The sequence below is a fragment of the Halyomorpha halys genome, unplaced genomic scaffold (genome assembly GCF_000696795.3).
Source record: "Halyomorpha halys isolate HHAL.00 unplaced genomic scaffold, Hhal_1.1 Scaffold203.1, whole genome shotgun sequence".
In the NCBI taxonomy this organism is placed as follows: Eukaryota; Metazoa; Arthropoda; class Insecta; order Hemiptera; family Pentatomidae; genus Halyomorpha; species Halyomorpha halys.
The window spans coordinates 963120-977587 of record NW_027108332.1 but is presented as its reverse complement, the minus strand read 5'-3'; the positions used below and the strand labels follow the sequence as shown (position 1 = coordinate 977587).

The window sequence follows — 14468 nt, the reverse complement described above, 5'->3', positions numbered from 1 at the left end:
ATTATCATAATCATAATGGCCAGATTAAGTTTAAAAAAATTACTAGTTAAGTAAATACTAGTTCCAGCTCCCATCCAAAAATTACTACAGTCCTACCACAGATATTATTTGATATTCACTAAAATAAATAATTTTAATTACCTAGGAATTTTATAATTTTCTTTTTACTCCAATATTAAAGATAAACAACAGAATAAAAAACTATAGAAAGAAGAATCAGAGGTACAACAATAATCAAACTTCTATTTTTAAACTAATTTATTATATAAACAGTAAAAAATAAAACATAAAACAAAAACAGGGTGTCAAGTAAAGTAGCTTAAAGCAATTCCTTGACTTTTCAATACTTTCCCTAACAGTTTTCGATATTGTACCTATAATATTTGTTATGTCATTAAGCATTCAATAATTATCAATGATTATGTATATTTATTAATCATCTATCACATAAAAAAATCACCTTAGGACAATTAATATCAGCCAACAACCTTCCATAAAAATAATTTATATTATCTATTTATTTATATTAATTTATTACAATAATTTAAATACAAATTTTATGCAAAAATAACGTTACCTTTGTCGAGAATAAGTAAAAACATTTTTTAAAATGCCATTCTCAAAACGGATTTAAATGACTAGAAAAGATCCTGGAGCAATTTTCCATACTTCTATTTATACACAAGGATTTGTTCCCTATAATCATGAAATATTTAAAAGGTTAGATTTATTATCTACAAAGTTCATTTAAAAATAAGATGTTTTTTGCTTCATCCGTGAGGGGATGGGAAGTAGTTAATGAACTTTTTAATTTACCTAAAAATTGAGAGTTCCTAAATATGCGCGAACAATGATAATTTGATCTTTTGATAAATCAAAATGTACATAACTTTGTTACCAAGGTTCCTCAACGATGTAATTAAGTTTCCTTGAATACATCGTTTAATCTTACAGCTTAACAATCCCTAACCATCGCCACTATGAAACAGTTGCAATGAAGCTAAAAAAAACGACTTTTCCATTCCATAATTAAACAAAAAAAAAAACCCTGACTTTTCTCAGTTTTCCCATCCTAGGACACCCTGTTCAAACATATATTTAACAAAATTTGAACATTAAAATACATAGGATTTATATACAGCCAGTGCAGGGCTGATATGAGACCACTTTGGAAACTTTTTGAGAAAATTATGAAAATCAGATGAATAATGTTTATCATGATGAAAATATAGACTGTACACTTCAACTTTAATTCTTGAATCAGGAGTGTTCTTTGATGCCTGAAAAATAAAAACAAAAATAATGAGGGAATGTCCATAGATGTAATATGAACAAATTTATTTTTTGAAAGTTTGTGTACATAAAAATGTATGTATTTTATCAGGCTGGAATCTCCCAATTTTTTAACCTAAGTATCATACTGACTACTGAATTTCTAAGGGCCAAGACCCACCCAGCTCATCATAACAACATACTCATATCATTAATTACAGTTAAAATGTTCAGCTCATCAATAATATCACTTGTTTCTTTTTTTTTTAAATATTAATAACATTAAATTATATTAATTAATTAGATAATTAACTAAATAATAACATCTGATTATTATTTTGTATGATTTAAATATACTGTAAATTTTACAATTTCATCAAAATACACTGGTGGTGCGTGCACAAGTGCCAAGGTGGGTCCATGGGCAATAGTTTGGAAACCCCTTTTCTAAACTATAAGTGCTAGTGCTATGAAAGCTTGAAAATTAAACGTATATGTATGATATGTAAGAATATACATGTAAAATGAATATTATTTTTTATTTGAAAAAGAAAAATATTGTTATGTCAATACCTCTAACAGAATAGTTTGTGAAGAATTATGTAGTCCTTGAACAAATGATACTACATTTGAAGTCTGTGTAACTTGGGATGGTAAATTCCAACCAAGGAGTGTTACATTTTCCAATGGGGTTATGATCAACCCCATATGATCAGAACCTAAAATATAATAATAATAATAATAAAATTTTATTTATTCTGGGACGAGTCCCTTTAGAATAATACAGAGAAATAGACAGATGAGGGCTGAGGAGACTCAGAGATAATTAAACAAAAATATAAAGAAATATAAATAGTCATTATAAAAAATAATTATTAGTAACTTTCTCACTTTAATCAGTTGGACAATAAAAAAATATAAATAAAAAAGAAAATGATGTAATAATTTATAAACATATTTACAATTATAACAATTTACAATTTTATGGGGTCTGAATGGATAAGAAATGATTGAACAGGCAAGATTTAAAGGTAGGGAGGGTATTGGAGTGACGGATGTTGGAAGGGATGGAGTTCTATAGGGATGAAGATTGCATAGTGAATGATCTATTGAAAGTAGCGGTTCGGTGGGCCCTTGTGTATAAATCTGAAGACCAGGAATGGGTATTGCGGGAACTAATAGAGGATTTGAAGTGAAGAAGCTCAGAGATGTGTGAAGGACAGCGGGATTGGATGATTCGGAAGATGAAGGATGCCAGGAAATACTTACGACAGTAAGAAGGATAAAGCCACTTCAACTCTGCATAAAAACAGGAAACAGAGATTCCGAACATGAATTGTACATATGAATTTATCAAATTACACCTTGAGATTCCCTGAGACGTCCCCATATAATTTCTATTGATTATATATTGTATTGATGTACCGTACAGGAATAGTCAAAGTGGGGAAATATTAGAGAAGTGACTAAGAGCCTATGGGTTTCAAATGGAAATAGGTGGCGGAGGTAATTTAGACGTTTTAAAGTGGAAAAGGTATGGCGGGAGATATTGGATACATGGTTTTTCCAGGAAAGCGTTTGATCAAAGGTTATTCCCAGGTTTTTGATGGTGAGGTAAAATTTGATGGGACTATCATGTAGGACCAGAGTTGGAATATTAGGAACAGTTTTATGGAGGTGATTGTAGCCTATTAAGATGGCCTTCGTCTTCTCCGCATTTAGTTTCAACTTGTTAGCTCTCGCCCATTCAAAAATCCCATCCAAATCTTCTTGAATTTTTTCTGTGGCTGATAATAGGTCAGAAGGTGGGAAGGACAGGTATATTTGGAAATCATTTCCATAGATGTGGTATTGGGAGTGATGTATCTGGAGGGGAAGGTCATTAATGTAAATAGCAAACAGAGTAGGAGATAGAGAGGAACCTTGAGGAACACCAAAGGAGAGGGGGAGGGTAGTATAAACCCTAATATAAAACCTAAATATATGTTAATTAAACTAAAAATTGGATGATAATGTTGTATATATAAGAATATAAATGTGAATAAAATTCTCTTGTATTGAAACAGATAAAAAAAAGTCCTATTTCAAATTATTTTAAAGCAGAAGTAATTAAACTATAATAATTATAAAGGAAAATATGGTTGGAACAGTAGTCAGGAAAGTAAACACATAGTAAAGCAGTTACAGACCATCAACTGGACTAAACAAAACAAGATACAACCACAATAAAAAAGGAAAGAATAAATGTAGGATGAATGATGGGAGGAAATGTGAAACAATAAAAAAGTGTACATAGAAATAGCTAACAAAAATTAAGTAGTCTGTGATATGAAACTATATAAAAAAGTGAAAGTAATATGTATACATGAAATATAAAACAATAAAAAATGAATAAAAAAATTATGTGCTACTTTTTCAAGGTAACCATGTGGAGGCCTCTATAAAGGCTAAGTGAAATGAGAAACAAGTATAATAAAAAAGGGCAGAATAAACATAGCAAAAGAAGCATTGCAGCTTGAACAAAAAATATAGAAAAATAAATAAGAGCAAAATTGAAAAAAAAAAATAGATCTACAAAAGAAAAATGAAAAGAAAAAATCATCAAGAAACAAAGAAAAGTTATCTGTTCCAAAAAAATTGTTTTGTGGCCACTTGTAATAGCACAATGATAGCGTTCAGAAGCACCCTCTACTAAAGAAAGCAGCAAAAGTAGATTATGAGAATGAGGAAGAAAATTATATAATTTATGCTTAAGTGCCTTGAAGACGTCCTATAAAAGTATGCCTGAGACAGAGAATGGATCCAATGTCCCAGTTGTAAATGCCTGGCACATATATGTTTTGTTACAGGAGAAATAAAAGAGGAGTTTTTAAATTTAAATTTATCCACTAAACCAAAGATAAGCTCATTTTCTTCTATTAAAATATTTGTAAAAATCATATGTAAGAGTTTTCAGCAAATTGACTTTTATTTAGCTCCTAAAACAACAGCAAAAAGGAATGATGGTATATAATATCCCACTAGCCAGACTGACCTATCTGAGGCATGGGATAGGTTAGTGAACAGCAAATACCATAAACTATATCAATATAGCCTTCATTTGTATAAATTGAATGAACATGAACATTTTTATTTGTAATAAAGGGTATTGTAAATTGTTAAAATTACTACCATAGTAAACAACTTTCTTTTTGAAAAAAAAAACTAGATCAACATGCCCTGATATCCTTTACATAGTTTTCATATCACATACTTCTTCATTTTTCATGTATTTCTATGTATACTATTCCTACTATAATCATTCTTTCCTTTTCTGTTATGTATATATCTTGTATTGCTTAGGCTTGATGAAACCCTACAACTCAGGCGGAAATGTTGGCACACATTAAAGCAGTGTGTTTCTTTCCTGACAGGACCCCAATTACTATAATAAATAAGCAAAATAGGGTAGCCATTCAATGCATGTGTATCGAGTATTTTTTATGTAAATCTGACAATCTTCTGAACAAAATTACCTTCAACTTAAAAATAAGTTGGAGAACTCAAAACAAAGACCTATAATGATTTCAACCTGGCCATTTAAAAGTCCATCAACGATTGCCTAATTTGGCAATTTTTCAGAAACAATGACACCATCAAGGAATGAATGAGAAGAATATAAAATTGAAATTTTGAATTTATAAATTCTGACACCAAATTCTGTAACTGAGCCAAGTTAGAGAAAAAAAAAAGGTACAAACATATTTTTAGGTTGGACTTAATTTTGAACAAAAAGGTGTCAGGTTTGACAAAGGCTGCTGCATGTAAGTAAATATTTTGTTTAATCTAATAAGTTATAGAAGTATAATAGGATTAATAAACAAGAAAGAAAGTAATTCTATAAAAATAAATTTTAACTGAGCAATACCTTTCAATCTATAACCTTGTAAATTCATAAGACACAAGATGAACTTGTTATTGAATTATAAATTTGTTGTAGTTTGATCATGAATGCATAAGCATGAGAACTAATATGCATAAATCAATCAAATACATGCTTTTAATGAAAAAAGTACTTGTTTAGTCATGCACGCCTAAAAGTTACCTGATAGCAGTCCTGTGCTATCAGTTCTTAGTTAGATATCAAATTAACTTGGTAAAAGGAAGATTAACTTACAATCCTTTCGCTAAGGTCTGGTAAAATATGTTACCTATAAGGCTTGTTCGATTTGGGCCTCAGGTTTTGTCAAGAGTTTCTTGTCTGGCTGAAGAAAGATAACATTGAGTTTTATCAGTTTGTTTAATACGGTGTACAAATCTTTAATTAAAACAAACCATATTGAAAATCAAAGTTTTGTTAAACAGTTTGTAATATTTCTTCAAGGACAAGTACTAATACCAACTGAAAGAAAAAGTTTAATAATGAGCATAACATAAAATTATGATTTTCATATAGATGATGGCACTAGAAAGATAAATTAATTAAAAAATGAAATGAGAAGTTAATCATCATAGTTCCAACCAAAATAGAGAAATTAATAACAAAGTGACACGAAAATGGCGTTTTGTACTCTTATCTTGCTGAATTTATTTTAAGAAAAACTGCAGACTAATATAAGTTTAAAGCCATTTTATCAATCCAGGAATTTAAATGTGAAATATGAATAGTAATTAATCTCATTTTGTTTATCTTCTAAAATACTTAAGGGTATTCAGAAACAAGAGATTACCCAGAAATGTGGTTAGTTGCAAGACTAAACAGGTATTATTAAGTTAAAAATTAAAGACCTTTTTTTTTGTCATATTTTAAGAAATATTTAAAGTAGTACAACACCTTTTATCATTTTAGAGAGTTGAAGCTAGATTAGATAATGATTTTTTTTTTTTTTAGCTTAACTAATTAAATCACAGGTATAGTGAGTAAAATCTGAATATGACGAAAACAAAAAAGAAATCCAAATTAGGCACACCATATCACGAGATACTTGTTCACATTTCAACAATCAAAATTTAAATAAATACAATTTTTAGAAAAAATAGAAACAATTCAGGATCAAGAAAACAGAATAAGAAAATAGTCAACTCATATTACCAGCAACTGATAATATTTACAAAATAAAAATAATACATTACATATTTATATATACTTTTGAAACACTTAAAAATTAAAATTATTTTAAATAGTCCTAAACAATCTTCTGTTTGATTCTACTACCTTACTTCCTGGCCCTCATACTATACAATTGCTGCAACATAAGGATATCAGCTGATAACATGTCATCTTCTTGTTCTACCTAGAGCAGAACATTGAGGAACACTCAATACATCATTGTGACTGATTCTTGATTCCAGTTCTTTGTTGGGCGATACATTATCATCTTTGCTATTTTTTTGATAAATTTTCGATAGCTGTAGGCTTTTATGGTAAGCCAATCAGTAATAGATTAAGAGTGTGGTTATGCATTCTGATCAGCACTCGATAAACAGTAACTCTCTCCTTTCCTCTGTTATAGCGTATTATTTTATGTGACTAGTTTTTTTTTTTTTTTTTCTGTAGTTGAATCGGCTGATAAAATCCTAGCCTCAAGCCTAGATGAAAGTCAAGCCAATCTATGCTGTATTTTATAAACTTCTCTTCACCTGCTGATTGAGCACGCTTAGTTACTCACTCTTCAATTTGTGCCCTTTTATAAACCTAATTGCCTATTGTTCTTTTACTGACACTCTACCTGCCACATTTTTCAAGGTTTATTCCAGATCCAAATGTTTATAAATAATAGCACAAAGCTTATCATTCAGTGAAAGCACCACACATTGTCTTGCACTCATTATAGAACTACAATGATAGCTAAATCCTTCATCCACTGTTTAACAATTAACAAGCAAATACTTCTTGTATTTACAGGAAAGGAGATAATAGCAGTTACAGTGGCTTTAAAAGAAAAAATGTCACTCACACATTCAAGAATATTCAGTTAATTGTTAATCTCATTTTTTCCCTAATTTAATAATATAAAATCTTGGTTAATAAAGCCTTTACTCTAAATATTTATTTCCAACATGGTTGAAGACATGATGTGTGGTCATTTCAAAGGTCGAAGAAAGCTTTTTGACTAGCAGCTTATATCCTTCATATGAATGGGACTATAGGGTAAGGAAACATGTAAACCTTAGAGAGAGCATCAGCACAAAAACCTAGTAAATTCAGAGAATTTTTACTGTCAGAGCAACACATAAAATCAAGCTTCATCAAGCAGTGTTTTAAAGCCTTAAACAGATGAGTATATCAGTAAGAAGTCTCTCATCTATTAGAAGCATAATTAAAAATTTAAGGTACATAATCCGTTACTGTTTCCATGAGATACATAATCTTAGTATGCAGAAAAATCATTGTAGTGTAAACCTAAGATGGGCTTGGGTAAGCTTGCAATATATTTTATCATTAACAGACCAGATATCAGGACAACTTTGTATAACTGCCCAATAAATCAAATTAAAACAGTCTAAATTGTATGACTGTTTTAATAAGTTTTTTTTAGACAATTGCAGGTTGAAATTATTAAAGTAAATTTTAACTCAAAGAAAAATTTGATTCATAGATAACTAGAAAATCAATAAGGGAAAGTCTACTATACTTTGATTCACAAAAATGTGTTTTTGTTTGTGTTTCGTGTGTATCATATTGACATAAAACGAGCATTTATAGTAAATCTAAAATCAAGTGTTTTTTTAATGATTAAAAAAAAACTTATTTTAAAAAACCCACATCACATTTTCCAAGATATTCTTTAATTTAATTTTATGGACATTCCAAAAGAAATTATTATGAATATATAAACTTTTCTTGGATGATAATAATAAAATTCAATATAATAACAAAACATTATAAATAAAAAAATTACCAGATATTTTAAATTCAAGATGAAATTCCTTTCCAATCAATTCTTTTGAGATAATTTCCAATTTAGTTTCATCATTAACATTATGAGATGCTGATGGAATACAAGTACTCCCAATACTATACAAAAAAATAAATAAATAAATACTTTAAAGACTTCAAAATATCAAATAGTCATTTTAATAGATATTTGAATAAATTATTATATGAGCTTTGGTTCATGCTAAAATACAATGGAACACATATGTACATACTAAACATGATTATCATTAGAATAATATAACTCATAGACTTTGTAAGTAAAATTAACATAATAGCTAAAGTAGTTGTGTATGTTGAGCAACTCTTGATAGTTTCAAATGAAAGTGCAAGGAAAACAGTCTAAGATTTCTATTCAGGCAAAGTAAGTAACACAAATAATATATAACTACATAACCTAATGCCCTACGTGGATGTCCGCAAAGGAGAATATTGGGTGAATGATAAAAAAACCTTTTTATCATTTGTTAGGTGATAACATTTCAATTGACAGCCCTGTTTTCATTGCCAGGTTCATAATTATTGATATTTATAAATTAATTTATAACTATCAAAGGGAGACATAATAATATTTTTCAATGATAAATGAGTGAAATTTAAAAAAGAAAAAAACAAGCATCAAACTGATATAAATTTTTTGTAATATATATCAGGTAGGAAAATTAGTATTTACTAACACAGCCATTACCTCTCTCTCACTTTTGAAAACCACGGAAGTCCACAGTATCCATTTTTCGCACAAAAATCATCAAGACGTTGAGCTTTACGTAAAAACGGAATCAGATTCCATCCTCTTCTTTCCATACTTTGAATCCAAAACAATGAGTCAGAGTATTCAGTAGATAATTGTGAGTTGAAAAATTGCCTATTCACGTGCTTGAAAAAAATACAGAAATATATATATTTACATTCATTTAAACTAAATTTAATCAAAATACTTTTGTATTAAAAACTTACAGTAACAAATATTCTCTGAGGTGTTTCAAAAGAAAATGGAAAACCAAAAGGAGAGATTACAATTAAAAATGACATCAAATGAAGTGCGAACATAATTTTTAAAACCACCCATTGTTTTTTCACATGCACAAACAAAGTAGCCTGAAAATACCATCTGAACATAAATATTGATAGATAAGACAAAACAACATATAATAATTATAATGATATAAATTAATCTGTTGGGTTATGAACAAAGAGTAAATCTTTAGTTTTTCTTTCAATTAATATCATAGTTTAATTTAAAAATACTCAATAAAACTATTTAAAACTGGATAAATAATAAAGGTACATTTTTCAATGAAAGCATTAAAGATGTATTCATGTGATACTCGTACTAAGATAAAAAATAATTCAATAGCTATGGTAATTTAGTTATTTAGATGAGTAAAGCTCATTTGGGTAATTAATTTTGCATGTGAAAAGTATATTTCATAAATCTTTAGAAATAAACCTTAAAAAATCAGTTGTGTTGAAGGATGAGGCTAATACTAATGAGTAGGTCAAATAACACATTCAATTGATTAAATCATTTTAGAGTTGAAAAAAATAATAAACTAAAGAAAAATTAAATTAAATTAAATTCAGCAGTAAATTAAATTGTTTGCATAAATTCAGTTGATTAAAAAAAAAAGTGAAGTTTTTTTTTTTATGCTGTTATGTAACATAAGTACAAATGTTTGATTTCTTAATCTGCAATCTTTCCAAAAAATTAAATTTACTGTAACTATATTTTTTTACTAAATTATTAATCAAAATGGAAATAAACATGATTGAAAACAAATTAAATTTTTAGGTATAATTGCACCTTCTAAAATGAAACATTTGTATTAGATATTAACAACAGTTGTCATAATACAACTTTTACACACATAACATTAATTAAAGAAAAAACTCAACAATAAATAAAAAAAGTTTAATAAAACATTTATTTAATTTTGATAGGTTAGATACTAAACTGGAAGAATGATTAGATAAATATAACCTTACAACATAACTAAAAGCAGCAACTGACAACAATGATGTCAGCAAACTTATAATAAATTCTGGATTCTTCGTAATACCCATACGTCCAGTGATCGGAATAAATAGTCTTAAACTTGTAATACCATAATAGCAAATCATGGCAGATGAAAATGATGATATTAAAATAAACAAAGCATGCCAAAGTTTACCTGAAAGGAATAAACACAAAATTTAATTCAATGTTTAATACCATAATAGTTTAAAATGAATCTTCATTAACGTACGATTTCCTCTTATTCCAAATGCAGTAATTAAAGTCCACAAAGCACATGGAAGTACAATAACCATAAGAATGAATGATGATCGGACATTCAAAAAAATACTAGCAAAAAGAAATAGGGTCCAAAGTAATTGGATACTCAAACAAGACAATTGAATTTTTGCATTAAATGCAATATTTCCCTGAAATTAAAATTTTATAAGTAGTTTACACCAACTAGTCATTTAAAACTATAATTAAAGATAAAGAAAGAAAATTATTGAACTTACCATTATCCATTTGTCAACAACAATAGTATTGATTACCATCATAAAAATAGAGGGTATGATATAAATTAGAACTAAAACTCCTATATTTGTATACCAGCTCAAGGAATATCCAAATAAATCGATTGCGAATGCTATAAAAAGGTTATAGCAAACTGTAATTATGAAAAAAGTCATCAGAGATGATAAAGCCATCAATAACTTCACAATAACTTCAAAAATGTTGCCTAAAAGAATCAATATAAAAAAAAAAATTTTAACATTCAGAAAATAAGATTAAAATAAATACTAAAGAAAAAAAATGTATAAATGCATTCTAGTACTTGTAACCAATATAAATACTAAATAAAAAGTTTATATTTTAATTTATATGATTGAATAGACCAGTAAAAAAAAATTATAACATTTCTAAGCATAACCAAGCTCATAAACATTTAAAGAGACAATTAAAGAAAAAATATAAGAAATTAAAAACACCCGGAAGCCCAATTAATAGCAATTTAATACTATCTATTATAATACTAATTATACACTTTTATTTCAAAATAAGTTCTTAAGATCAAGTATACCCAATAGGTAAGCTACGTTAACCTATTTAAAAGTTATATATATTTTTTCTAATCATTAAATGATGTACATTTTAGAAAATACAACTACTTAAATAAATAAAATTAAATTAAATAATTAAAAATAGTCAAATAATGAAAAATACCTCCACTAAACAGTCTAATGTGGAAAAAAACTTGCAAGTTGTGATCCGTAAAAAGAATAACAATAGAAGTAAAATACCTATTCCAAAGAAAAATAAGCTTGAAGTGAAAAAATAATATCTAAACTTGAGCCTTCAAAAACTAAATATTATGTGCTGCAATAATCAGTAAAATAAGGCCTCCTGAGAGTTTGCTATTATTCCAAACTTCTGAAACTTGATATAAAGCTTCATTTTTTTCAACAGAGAGTATATGTTCTACTTAAATAGAAATGTTACTTTATTTTAGATAAATAAAATCACCTTTCAGATTTTTATTTTTATTTTTTTTTTTTTAGGAGCTGGTATTCATGAGATAGAACTATGCTAAGAACAAGTTTAATGAATAGAGTGCAAGCAGCCATGAGAGTAGTAGTACGTGTGCTATTGTTCTCAAGTAAAATAGAAATAATTCTTTTTAGCTTGAAAGTAACAACTTTCAGTTTTACTGTTTATTTTTTACAAGTTGACAGCTGTGTTTTGTGTTTTAAATCATGTTCTAAACAAATCAATACATGTCGGTGTTTGTGATGACATTTTGCAGTTTTAAATAGAATTTAGAATGTTTTAATCAAGTACTTAGGATCAAAAAAAGTCATGTAATAAAAAGTGATAAAGATGGAAGGTGGTATCAGTGGTTCCCATCTCGTAGAAGTTACGGACCACTAAGCCAAAATTTAACCATGTACAGACCATACTCTCTCTTGACTTGGAATAAAGGAAAGTCCCCCTTTGGAATCATTTTAAAATTAATTTAATATAAGCAATAAAACAGTTCTAATAATAATTTCTCACAAAATATGAGTTGCTGGGCACTCCTAAAGCACTCAGAGCCCAACTGCAGTCTGTATACCACAGTTTGGGAACCAATAGTATAAATGAGCAATAGTTTAAGTGAAAAAAAAAAGAAGTAATCAACTAAGAAAGAGCGAGAACAGGTATATTTGGCGAGGGAGAATTAAAGTTGTGTTTTGGTAGAATTTAGCAAAAGGAGTAGGCACTAAGTCAGAAGATTAATTACCCATAATAAGTAACTTTTGTTCTAATTAAATTACAAAGAATATTCACATTTATAAAGGCTACATCGATAGATCATGATTAAAGTATGTGGTACTATTTATTATAAAAAGAAATTATTTTTTTACTGACTATGAACATTTTTTTAGTCAACTCTTATCGGGCCTTCTGGAACCCCAGGCTCTAGGCCCCAGGAATTCGTCTCCCCTGCTTCTCCTTATCAGAGGGCCTAGTCCCAATTATGGCAAGGTTCAAAAGACTTCTTAAATTCTTAAAACTAACGTATACCCTGCTCCACAAAATCTTTAAGTTAGTGGTGACTGTGACAATGAAACATCCATTTATAGTATACTGAATTACTAAGAATAGGGTAATTGTGAAAACATTAAAAATAATATAAATTTGCCAGATAAGATGAAGGAAAAAATTTGACACTAACGAGATAGAATTAAACTAATAACACGGAAGAAAAGTTTTTAAATTACCCAAAAGTTGATTCAAATTATATTAAATGAAAGAAACAAGAAAGTAGTCTTGAAATGCCAACAACCTCTTAATTAAGCTCTGTTCAGTCCCCTTTGACCCAAGCAATCATTTTAAGATGCCATATTTTCATTGTTGCTCAAAGAAACAACAAATAATACTGGAAGAACTTTTTTTTAATATTTTTAGTTGTTGTTTTTAAAGACATATTAGAAGAACATTTCAATGATTGGTTTAATTTTTTATGTGAATGTTATTGTATGGACTGAAATAAATAAGAGGAGGGTAAGAACATGAGAAGACTACACACCACCAGTACACAACCCAGTCTAACTGTGCGAGGAATTATACAGCTTCATGTTAACCTTATAATTGAGCACCATTTGCTATTGATCTTAAAAATATAAATAGTTCGATATTATGAGAAAAGGGACCCTAGTCTAGATGGCTCAGTAAAGGAAGGAAAAGTAGGAGGCAGGCATATATAAAGCAAAATGCAAATAGACCAAGAGGGTGATCTTACCCAATGACCTCCCAAACTGAAGTACATGTTATCGAAATAATACTCTGAAACATGAGATCGAGGAAAACAACATAGCCAATAAATTAGCAAGAAAAGATTCAGGAACAATAATAATAGGCCCTGAATCAAACATTAGTAAATCTATTAGTGTAATAAGGAAGAATATTGAATCCTGGAAAACAGAAAAGGAAATATACTTGGTGACAAAACCTTTTATAAAACGATCTAAACTCTTTATAAATGTGTCAAAGGAAAAGACAAAATTTTACATAATGATTTGAGAACAATAAAAGGCAAGACAAGGAATGATTTGAGAACAAAAAAATGCCTTCTCACGGGCCATTCAAGAGGTTGAAAATAGTGGATGATTCCATAAATCATATGTTCTTAGCAGATGAAGAAAAGACTGAAGACATTCAGTGTGAATGTTAAGGCCTCGCTTTTTACTGACTAAAATACTTGAATCAGGCTATAATTACACTTGAAGATATTAAAATTAACTAAAAGGCCTAAAATACATAATAGAATGTTCAGTACAGGTAGTCTTAAACATAAAAATATTAGTTAATTTTTTTTTTTTTTTTTTATTTCAATTCTAAATTAAAAACATCACAATGGGATTCATAGTTTTTTACTTATTTTATACACAATAATCCAATCGAAATTTAACTTGCCTTCATTCTGTGAAAACTAATCCTATTGATTCTGTCCTTATACAACCGAAAAATGTCAGATATATGAGGTAAACATTTACAATAAAGAGGAGAAACTAAACTAATGTTATCTATCCAAAAATTTGATCATTAATAAAATGAACTTATTTAAACCCAATAAGATCTTACATATGAGAAAAATATACAGGTAGACTTTAAAAGTTTAACATGATTGAGAGGAATCAAACCATAATTCAAATAAAATTTAAACCACACACAATTAATTGATTAACCACAAATAGCAGAAAAAATTACTTATTTATTTACTACCTGTCTCCTATTCGTATA

The 14468-nt window shown here is 28.4% G+C and overlaps 1 protein-coding gene across 1 annotated transcript in view; it reads right to left on the bottom strand.

The window, feature by feature from the left end:
- Window positions 1-240: 240 nt before the first annotated feature.
- Window positions 241-14468, bottom strand: part of LOC106679445 (endoplasmic reticulum metallopeptidase 1) — a gene marked incomplete in the record, with an annotated part of 37146 nt that continues 22918 nt past the window's right edge. Inside the window, 8 exon segments of the mRNA XM_024360120.2 lie at window positions 241-1280; window positions 1846-1991; window positions 8154-8269; window positions 8877-9064; window positions 9146-9286; window positions 10175-10359; window positions 10435-10612; window positions 10700-10923. Of these exon segments, the coding sequence (XP_024215888.2) occupies window positions 1116-1280; window positions 1846-1991; window positions 8154-8269; window positions 8877-9064; window positions 9146-9286; window positions 10175-10359; window positions 10435-10612; window positions 10700-10923 (1343 nt within the window).